The sequence below is a fragment of the Primulina huaijiensis genome, chromosome 2, assembly GCF_012295235.1.
Source record: "Primulina huaijiensis isolate GDHJ02 chromosome 2, ASM1229523v2, whole genome shotgun sequence".
Taxonomy (NCBI): Eukaryota; Viridiplantae; Streptophyta; class Magnoliopsida; order Lamiales; family Gesneriaceae; genus Primulina; species Primulina huaijiensis.
The window spans coordinates 21,581,079-21,592,464 of NC_133307.1; the positions used below are offsets into that span (position 1 = coordinate 21,581,079).

Genomic DNA, 11,386 nt, shown 5'->3' on the forward strand with positions numbered 1-11,386 from the left:
AATATAGAATATCTGTTTCACAAAATTAACTTGTGAGATTGTCTCACACAAGTTTTTTGTGAATTGAAAATGATGTGGGCAAAGGCTTTAACCTTATGTAGCTATCAATCGGATTGGTGTGGGGGCAAGGCAATCACAAAATGCGGGGATTTCATATCTTATTTGGCCGAATCAACGATAGATTGTCCAATGGTGGATCTTTCAAATGATGTGCACCAATTTTAAGTGTTATATTACCAAGTAAAATAGTAGATTATTAATTGTCAAATAATTAATTATTTTTTAGATAATAATTTGAAAAAATGGCCATGTTCGGATTTATTTTTTAAAATTAAATTTACGTTAAAATTAAAATTTCTATGTTAATTTTGATATAATTCTTATGGTTCATTGTTTTCATTTTCATTTTTTTTTCTATTAATATTTTGTATAATTTAGAATCTTGGAATAAGATTGTCCCACGGGCTTATCTGTTTGGCCCGAGTTGGGCATCGGGCTGTAAAAATATCTGGTTGACATCAGCGCCGCCTGACGTGTCAGATTATGACTTTTACCGACACGTGTGAAAAGCGCCTCATTGTGGGGCCGTCTTCCTTGAATCTCACCTGCGAAGGGTTTTTTCCCCGATTGTTCAATAAATTTTCTTCGGATTTATCCAGTTTGGTTTGATTCGTGTAATTGCCATCTTGATTTCATGGAAAGAAATTATCTGCCGGAGTTACCGTCGCCGCTGCTGGGGAACTTTTGCTGCGTCAATGGGTTAACTCGGTCGAACTTGGACACTTTAGCTGCCGAGAATGGCGAAGATACTTCACGCCGAACGGCAAATGCACTGCCGGTAATTTTCCTATTAGTTTTATATTTTATTTTATTTTTGGTGCAGATTAGTTTTATATTTTCCGACTCTTCGTTGTGGATACTTTTTGTTTCGTCGTTTTGACCTCTAGTTTTTGTCTGCTCGTATGTTTTGTTGAAGAATGTGTTCCTCTTACTTCTTGAGGATTTTATGCACGCTTCTTGCTTGGTTGATTGGGATTGCTTTTGAGTTCCCTGTGATATTTTTATTTGTTATTCACCTTTGCTTGCTTGGTCTTTTTTTGTTTCGTGTTTTGATGTAATGCGCTCATTTTAGCTGGCTCGACATCGGCTTCAGATATAAAAAAAAAAAGTTGGATTTTTGTGGCCTTACATGAAGGAAAATCAACTCTTCAAACGGATAATTTTCATGTTGAGGTTTTGATTTAGTTTTTATAATTTTTATTTTACCTTTTGTCTTTTAATTATGCCATATGGAATGGTGCGGGAAAAATATTGCTTTGCTCCTTTTCACTGGAACTGTCACTTGTAACCTGTTCTTAAGATGGTTAAATTGTTATAAGGAAAATTGGTTTGGATGTAAACGAATCAGGAGCTCTTAAAAGAAAGGTTGGTAATTGTTTATAGAATGTTCAAAGCCACTCGGATGTTATAGAAAGTTTATGGACCGACCTTTAGTAGTTTATATGTTCTTATTTTCTCTGTATGTTATATTAGCTATTCTATGCATCTTTATACATTTTTATGCAAATGTTAATTGAGCTTAATTACAACTTTTTTAGGTTGCTTCTCGTCTGAATAGCATCCAATTCCTCATTTAAAATACTTTCCTCTATTTTGCTAGCTGTAACTCAATGATTTGATTGAGCTTTAGGGCAGAAGATGTTCCAAAATTCGTTTTGGAGTCTTAATGCTCATTGGCTTTCGTGAAGCCATGGTAGACGTAAAAGAGATGAAAATAATCCCTGGACATCAACCTAGTTAATTAGCTGAATGTGTTTTTAACTTTTTAATCATACGTTAGTCTCATGTATTGGACTTCCTAGCATATTAGAAGGAGAGGATATTTTCCATGGAGACCTGAATATCTTAAAGTTAGTATTTTTACTAGTTTTCTCAATGCTTTTTCTCAGGATGATTGTGCTCTGTGGACAAACGAGAAGCACAGTTTATATCTTACTCATTTGGAAGTGTCATTTGTATAACATTTGCATCGGTCAATGGATTAGCTTGTGCAGAACTCTGAGAAGAACGAAGTAGACAAAAATATTTCTCAAAAGCGACCAGCCAATGTCCAAACTGCTGCTGAGCAGGTTACGAACATTGAAGATCTCAATTTACGTTTTCAAACGAACTGTATACATGACCACATTAACTTTTTGTTTTATTTTCCTTTCCCAGTTTACTTTTTCAGGGGATGGTTATTGTCCAAGGATCAGTAATGAAAGAGACGAGCCTTTTTCCCATGTTTCTTCTGATACCAATAATTCTCTCTCGAGTCCCTGGGTAGATAATTTCAAATGCATCCAAAGGTATTGCCAGCCAGTATCAGCTGATGTGCATCAATTCCTAAAGCTACATGGTACGAAGAAACACAGAAACAGAAAATTGATGGTCTCTCCTCAGTTGGCAACATGTTCAAGGCAGTTTTCTGCCAGTAAATCAGACAAAGCCGATTCATTTCACTTAATGAAAGGTGATTTTAACTCAAATTTTGGTGACGGCTAGTCTTTTTTCTTCATTTTTTCCTCGTTTTTGGTAAGGAAGCTGTGAATTCAAATTGCTAGGACTAGAATTTTCTTTATGAGTGCACTGAGGCTTTTTATTTTTTTTGTTGGTATGAATGTCTAATGGCATTTCCAGCGCGAGTGAAAGTAGATAGCATTAAATACTCAGATTCTAAGAAACTGAACCCCCATATTCTTTCTTATGAGTTGTTGATGCCCTGCATTATGCATGCCGCCATATCCTAACAAAAAATTTTGCACAAATTCTTTTTCCATTGCCCCTTGTTTGACTTTCATATATTGTTAACAATTTTATAGCTATCTCCTGGATGATACATTTTTCAGAAAGTTGGCTTCACTTCATAAGTTTTGAGTTCAAATATCTGGCATCTCCAATGTACACACACAGTTGAGCTTTAAGTCTGAAAATGTATGAAGTTGAACATTCATATTTTTTCTAGTGTAATGCACATGGACAAATGAGTATGATCGGCATGTTACAAGTCTTTATGTTTTGCAATAGGCATTACCCAATAAAGAGTATGTAGAATACCCTCAATTTGTGTCTCGTGGTGAAATAAAAACGCAAGAAAATAATAGTGTTTGTTTGGCTTGTCGGTGTAGCCGATTCGTCACTGGAAGGAGGATGCTTGTTTAATTCGGTAAAGCTGCACTAAGATTGGCTTACAAGTTGACTTGACTGATTTTGTTTGCCACTTGGTCGCACCTTGTACCAACGACCGCAATAGTCCTGTATTTGTGTTGCTTAAGAGAGGATTTGAGATTTAGATTTGATCCTCTATTTAAAAAAATGGTTCAATTGACTGAATTTCAGTTTGTATTAACCTGAAGCAAAATAACAGTCAAGATGAAAGGATGACAGTTGCATGTTTGTAGGGTATATTTTACCAGGAAAAAAGAGAAAAGGAACATAAAACTTAAAAATTCATTCTAGGAAAATATGGCAATTCAATTCCACCGTCATGGCAGATGGTGATTGACATTCATTTTTTTCATCTGTGTTCCTCAGTTGTGAAAATATTTTTTTTTAAACTGAATATTTTTTATCTTGTCATAATTTTGCATTTTTCATATGTGACCTTTGCATGTTTTCAAAATTTTCATGAACACTGACATATGAAACTCGGGTAAACATATGTAATCTGTCTCGACATGCAAGTGTTTGTCCTTAATTTTGTAAAATGTTTCTGGTTTTTCAGAATTGCTAATGTTTTGCGTATATAACAGAAGGGCAAACAAATTTCAGCTCACAAGTATACCTGTACCATTTTGGTCATCAAATTATTCAAATTATCTTTTTCTTGCAGAGGGCACGGGGCAGAAATTTGTGAATCAAGACAAATCATACAATTCAAAAAACAAGTCTCATGGCAAAGAGACTGAAGACAGCAGTAGCAGGTAGTTTAAGCTATGGTCACAGAACTTCTGGAGTTTATTTTCTTTCATCAATTGATTTCTGTTAGATCTGTTACTGAACCATGTTTTGGTTCTTTCACATTGTGACACACACGAAATTCCATAAAACAGATGACTAAGCTGTTATAGACCACCTTTCTCATCTGATTCTCATTCGTGGGTGAGACTTTGCTTCTAGACAACTAAAATGGGAAAAAAAAGTTGTTCCTTGCGAGTTCCAAAGTTACTTTTTAAGAGATAGCGGCCATGTTTTCAATCTTATGGCAAGAGAATGATGCCACATTAGTTCATTTGTTTGATGTACAGATGAGGTGTAGATGATATGTAATTATATATCTATGTAGGGAATAGAAGTTTGTTTTCTATCCTTGGTTTGTATTAATCTGAATTGTTGAAATTTGTAAATGATTTTTCTTCATTTCGAGTGACCGTACAAGACATATTTACAAAAATAAGGGAAAGCTGAAAATATACTGATATCAACATTTATCAAATACAAGCTCGGTCACCCATCAAGAAAATTCTCAAAGTTGAGGTCGGCACAAGTGTTTATGCGTAAGAAGCGACATCATCTCGTAAGCTACGTATATAGTGGCTTCTCTTCCGATCTAATTTTTATTAGCCTCGAGTGAAAATGATATAAAAATATGTTAGGGATGTACTTGGATTGACTAATAGATTTCAAATTTTTTGATTTTACCGAATTAACAAAATTCAAATGAATTTCAAATTTATGTATTTAAATACCAAATATGATAGATTTTAAACACACTCGGTATAATTTGAAATGCATAATCAAATCAAATTCATCAATCCAAACATAATCGCGAGATAATTAGCACTTTGTGTTATTAGTTTCACAACATACGAGCGGTACAATACAACTATAACTAGATTTAGATACTTCTTAGCAAGTACACGGGCATGGTAATTACAAGTAATAATAACTAATAAGTGAGAAGGCGTTTTTAGGCCACCCACGATTGGGCCAGAATATCGGCCCAGTTTCAGCAGCCCTTTCAGAATGGTCATTTTGGTCGGGGCTTAATTACGTGTGTGCGTGACGGCAAGCGATGACGTCATATCCCGCCTTCTATACTTGACCGTCAAAGCTCCCTTGCTAAACCAGCTGGGCCCGCCGCTGATGACATCATCAACCACCACTGAATCTAATGTGCTGACAAACCGCATGTCAACTCACAAAAATATCTGACTCGGTGTAAATGCAGTGTACGACCTTGTCTGTTTATACAACGATCGAATGTCAGACAACAATACCCAACTTCGAGGCGAAGAAAATATTCAAATGAACGGCAACCTTCCCGCGACGGTGAGGGCTTGGATGAGTATGGAGGAAGAATTCTACATGATTGTGGCAGCTTTGAACTGTTGGTCCCACTTGCGGTAATTTGAGATAATAAAACTCGAAAATAAAGAATAAACTGGACACCGAGATTTACGTGAAAAACCCCTAAAAATTATTAGGGTAAAAACCACGGACAAGATGAAAAGAATTTCCACTATAACATTTTGTGGTGTACAACTCACTGTGTTTCCAAAGAGAACACACTCTCTTAATACAGGAGAACAAAACACCTCACAAATATTATAGAACTAAGCACTCAAATGCTATAAGATGAAAGAAAACTCGAAGAAGAGATGATTTGAGAATGAAGGGGAGCTCTATTTATAGAGCCCCTGTTAGTGTGAAGACGCGTATAAAACGCGTCTTCTGAAATTTCCGCGAAATTTTCATCAATCACGTTTTTGTTTCCGTTTTCAAATTCTTCATACAGGAAATGCATGTGTCAATAAATGCATTTCCTGTACTTGCCGACATGAACAATGTCGTAGCTGGTGTTGGCGGCACTGAACATCAGCTGTCTGACTCTTGACTTATAGTGGCATTTTAAAGGAGGCGCCGCCACGACTTCTTCCTCAACAGGCGGAGTGGTTTCTTTGTCTTTTTCTGAGGATTGGGAGACTTATGAGCTCTGCAAGTACGGTCGGTGTCTGAGGTGCAATCTTTTCAACGACTAGGAGAGTAACGTTTCTAACAAGGCCGGGGAGAAGAAGAGGAAGAAGAACAACTACATAGGGGTGAGGCAGCGGAAGTCGAGAAAATAGGTCTTCGAGATAAAAATGTCAAAATTTTTCTCTAAAATCATGTTTTTATACAGCTATAAATAATATGCGGAAGCGGATCGAGTGTTACCTCTAGCCATCAAATAATCTGTAAGTTTTCCTCCGATTGAAGCCTTCTTAGCACTTCAACTCTCTCCGTAGATGGTGTATTTTCTTATTATAAGGTATGTGCTTAAGGACCTCAATCAATGCTATTTATAGGCATCTCGTATCATCAATGAGTGATTGCGGGAGTCTTCTTTAATTTTTTAAATTTGAGGCGGTGCATATACCGTTTTTCAAAATTATAGGCTATGACCATCTTCATTTACTACACGTTTATTCTTCTTCTGATATGAATTCATATGTACCACTTTTTCTTACAAAAGACCCCGTTAAGACGGCGTGTCTGGCTTGGGACATTTGACACTGTGGATTGCTGTAGCCTACCGAGTTTTGCGGCCCTAGAAAGAAGCTCAATTTTCCCTTTGAGTTGTTGGGCACCCGTGAGCCCTTCACCGCCGCCCCAAGCTTGTTAAGATGAGTTAAATAGTTAGGTGGGAGGCTCGTCGTTATCGCAAATCTAGCACCGACTAACAACTCGGAACGGGTATTATTTGTTTGTATATATATAGAATGGATTTAATTAGAGGGCCCAATGATGTTGGGCGCGTTTCATGAAAATTAGATATGACAATGATTCGTACTCCGAAAAAATATCGTATTTTTCATCTGTATCTCATTTATATATTCATTTCCATTTGAATCTAATATTTAATTTTATCATAATGTTCATATTTGTCGAAAAATTAGATATTTATACTCTATTTAAATATTTTATTACTATTTATAGTTGCATTTTTTCATATTTAAATTATTTCGAGTTAATTATGGATATTTATTATATTATTGAGAACAATAAAAAAATTAAATATTATAAAAAAACAAAATATTAAAAACAATTTATTCTAATATTATTATCTTAAAAAATAACATTAAATGTATATTAATAAATATTCAACTAATGTCATTCAAAAATATTAAAATTAACATCATTATTTAAAAAATTATATATATATATATATATATATATATTAATTTAATTTAATAAAATAGTGATATAAATAAGATTGTCAAGAGAAAATTATTATCCTTGATCAAAACTATTTACTTTGTTTACTTCGAAATGAAGCAGCTGCTGACTCTGTAACTCACACGTGTCTCCCTTGGATCTACGCCAACTAGAGATATCAATGGAGCGGGTATGGGGCTGGTTTCGCTAAACCCAAGACCCTCCCCATGAAAAAAAACTTTGACCCATTACCCGGCCCACCCCGGTTAAATATTTTTCGGACCCACCCCACCTCGAATACGAAACGGGGCCGGGTAGACCCGTGAGCCCCGTGAGACCCGAATTTTTTTAAAATAAAAAAGTAATCTTTCTTCTCAAATGACTGAATTAAGAAACAGACAAGCCTCTAAACACAACATTGTGGAAAATTAATTCATATCTTCGACCACACTTAATAATAACAAACAAAGTATTTTCACGACATAAAGAATTGCATAAAAAAAGATTTACTAGCACTCCAAAAAAATCTTGACATCTCCAAAAATAAGTCATAACATAATTTAAACAGATCAATATAAAATCAGCGAGTATGCAATATTTCAGACACATTCTTCGGGATCATTTTCCTCTTCATCAAGAATGGTGGTACAAGTTAGTAAACTACTTGAATAATTAACTACAAAATTAAATAGATAAAGTACATTGAAAAAATAAAACTGTAATTTCAAATTGTAAAAAAATGTAATTTAAAAAGAGAAAGTACAGTAAAAAAAATTAAAATGAAAGTACAATAACAAAATAAAATTGTGATTTATTTACTTTTCACCTCAACCCACAACCATCTTCGCGTGCACATCAATGCCTCCGAAGTCGTTGGATTAAATCTACAAAGATGAGAACCAACTATTCTTCCACTATTGCTAAAAGTAGATTTAAATACAACAGTTGACATATGAATAACTAAGATCGTTATAGTTGATGTGAGCTACTAAAAAAATGAAAATTAATAAAAATAAAACCCTAGATTATTTATATCCACATATATGGGATGAGTATGGGGCGGGTTTTATAGGACCCATGACCCGCCCCATATCCGGACGGGTCAGAAAAATTAGACCCGAGACTCGCCCCATGACTCATTTAATATGCCCAAACCCACCCCATACACGCAGGTCCATTGCGAGTCGGGGTAAAAACCGGACCTATTGACGCCAACTCGATTTCTCTAAATTCCAGAATTGTCTATAGTATAAAGCCCTAACCGGCTCCGATTGATGCCTTTCTTTTATAATAATTTCTCTTCTACATTTATCATCAGATTCTTCATCGAATCGCTGCATTTTCCGGCTTGGAAATTCTCGATTTTGATCTGTGTTTGTCTTTCTTTTTCCCGGTTCAAAATACCCGAATTTGTGGCTGTCGTTGTTGGATTAGTCTGGAAGACTGAGCCATGGGAGGTTCGCATAGTCGTGAAGGACTTGAGCTTTCTGATTCATCTGATTATTCTGACGAGGACGATGTAGAGGAGCAAAATTCTGAAGAATATGTTGATGCGGATGATCGGAGTCCAAAGGTTAGCGCGAAAATCTTAGATGACGTTGATTCAAGGCTTCAGGCTTTAAAGCTGAAATACCCGAAAAACCCATCTTTTTCGCCGAGGAAATCTGTGAATCGCGTAAATGCTGTTAAGCTGTTCATTCATGTTGGTGGAAACACACCAAACGCGAAATGGGTTGTTTCCGAAAAGCTTGCTCATTATAAGTTTGTTAAGAAATTGGACACTACGGCTGAAAGTGAAGAGGATGATAATAATGATGATGAAGGTGAAGTACGTGGAGGTGGGGGATCTTGGGTTTTGAAGGTAGGAAAGAAAATTAGAGTGAGAGTTTCTACTGATATGCAGATGAAATATTTTGAGGAGCAGAAGCGGGTTGATTTTGTGGATGGTGGAGTTTGGGCCTTGAAGTTTTTTACGGATGTGGACTACGGAAATTTCGTTACTAAATTTCAGGATTGTTTGTTTGAAAATGTTTATGGTTTGAGGCCGACAGAGGAAAACAAAGTGAAGACGTACGGGAAAGATTTCATTGGATGGTTAAAGCCAGAGGAGTCGGATGATTCTATGTGGGAGGATGCAGATGATGGGGACTGGAGGACTCCGGATAAGAGGCCAATGGAATTTGCGGTGAGAGATGGCCATGACTTGTTAGAGGAGTTTGAGGAAGCGGCCACCGGTGGTGGGATTCAGAGCTTGGCTTTAGGGGCGTTGGATAATAGTTTCTTGGTTGGTGATTCAGGGGTTCAAGTTGTGAAGAACTTTAGCCATGGGATTCATGGGAAGGGGGTCTATGTGAAGTTTGATGACCAAAAGTTGGGGTCTAGTGGTGGGAACTCTGGAACCACTCCTAAAAAGGCCCTCTTGATGAGGGGAGAGACAAATATGATGCTAATGAATCCCCTGAAGGAAGGAAAACCTTACTCCTCAGGGCTCCACCAATTGGATATTGAGACCGGAAAGATTGTCACAAATTGGAAGTTTGAGAAGGATGGCACTGATATTACCATAAGTGATATAACAAGTGACGCAAAGGGCTCTCAGTTGGACCCATCGGAGTCAACTTTCTTGGGTCTGGATGATAATAGATTGTGTCAGTGGGATATGCGCGACAAGAAAGGGATGGTTCAAAATATCACAAACTCGAAATCTCCTGTGTTGCATTGGAATCAAGGGCATCAGTTTTCAAGGGGCACAAATTTTCAATGTTTCACAACTGCTGGGGATGGGTCGATAGTAGTTGGTTCACTTGATGGGAAAATAAGATTATACTCGAGGACTTCAATGAGGCAGGCGAAGACTGCTTTTCCGGGGCTTGGTTCACCTATTACTTCAGTTGATGTTACTTATGATGGTAAATGGGTGTTGGGAACCACAGACACTTATTTGATCTTGATTTGCACTTTATTCACCGATAAGGATGGTAAAACTAAGACTGGTTTTAGCGGCCGAATGGGGAACAAAATTCCAGCTCCAAGGTTGCTGAAGCTGACCCCTGTGGATGCACATTTGGCTGGATCTGGTAGTAAGTTCCATGCTGGACATTTCTCTTGGGTAAGTTATTTATACTTCCTAGAATTATATTGACCCTCTCGGTGGAATCTCTAGTATTTTGGGTAATTACTTGCTTGACAATTGAAATGTGTTGCATGCACGAGAATGAGATTGCATTAATCTTTTGTGTATGTTGTCTGTGCACACCTTGACTCGATGCCTTATATCGAGATGCACGGTCAATCCTGCTTGAACACTGACCGAAAATGTTTGTTTTATATGTGTGAACATTTTCTCGTTGAAACGTGCACGCTTTCACGCCATCGAATCTTTATGAATCATTTGTTGTTGTACACAAGAGTTTGGAATTTGGACATGGCTTCTGTTTTGAAGGGTTGCAAGTTTGTTAATATTTATTTTTCAGGTAAGTTTCTTTAATCTCTGATGTGCCAATATGCCTCGTAGTCCAATGGCACCAAACCCCCCCATCTTAGGATTGGATAGCCTAGGAAAATCCCGCTTTCTGCAGGCCGCAGACTGAATCGAAGTTTTCATTTATGTTTTGAAATCAAACAAATATTTTGGTTTTCTTGGTTTTCGGTTTATTGTTTTTTTTGGCCCTGATAATTTAGATTTTGGAGAATTTTTTGTCCGGGTCAATTTATTCATGTACCAATGTTTCCTCGTTTTGCTTAATGTTGTCAGGTTACTGAAAGTGGAAAACAAGAAAAACATTTGGTAGCAACGGTGGGAAAATTTAGTGTAATATGGAACTTTCAGCAGGTGAAGAACAGTGGACACCATTGCTACCAGAACCAGCCAGGACTAAAGAGCTGCTATTGCTACAAAATTGTGCCCAAGGACGAGTCCATCATCGAAAGTCGGTTCATGCACGATAAGTTCGCATTCAACGACTCTCCCGAAGCTCCGCTGGTGGTTGCGACACCCCAGAAAATTACGTCCTTCAGCATGGCTGGCAAGCGATGAATCATACTAAAATACATTCATTTTAGCAATGCCCATATTATTCGTTTGTAAATTCAGTTTGGTTTCTTTTTTCTTTCTCTTCTTTTCTGTTTTTTTTTTTTTGTGTGGATAAATTCAGTTTGGTTTCTGCGAAATTTGTGAAGTGTTTGTTTTCTTTCTTTTAGCGTCTGGAGG

The 11,386-nt window shown here is 36.9% G+C and overlaps 1 protein-coding gene and 1 long non-coding RNA gene across 3 annotated transcripts; both read left to right on the plus strand.

Moving 5' to 3' along the window:
- Nucleotides 1-588: 588 nt before the first annotated feature.
- LOC140959897 (uncharacterized) lies at nucleotides 589-4,385 on the plus strand. Of its 2 annotated transcripts, XR_012172077.1 has the most exons (5): nucleotides 589-838; nucleotides 1,950-2,129; nucleotides 2,218-2,512; nucleotides 3,872-3,962; nucleotides 4,092-4,385. It is a non-coding gene; the product is annotated as an uncharacterized lncRNA (long non-coding RNA). The 2 variants fall into 2 exon arrangements; XR_012172076.1 differs by having other exon boundaries at nucleotides 595-838; nucleotides 3,872-4,385.
- Nucleotides 4,386-8,386: 4,001 nt separating this feature from the next.
- Nucleotides 8,387-11,370, plus strand: LOC140969531 (protein CYPRO4-like). The gene is made up of 2 exons (XM_073430895.1): nucleotides 8,387-10,285; nucleotides 10,931-11,370. The coding sequence occupies exons 1-2, from the start codon at nucleotides 8,627-8,629 to the stop codon at nucleotides 11,210-11,212; spliced, it is 1,941 nt and encodes a 646-aa protein (XP_073286996.1). The 5' UTR covers nucleotides 8,387-8,626; the 3' UTR covers nucleotides 11,213-11,370.
- Nucleotides 11,371-11,386: the final 16 nt, after the last annotated feature.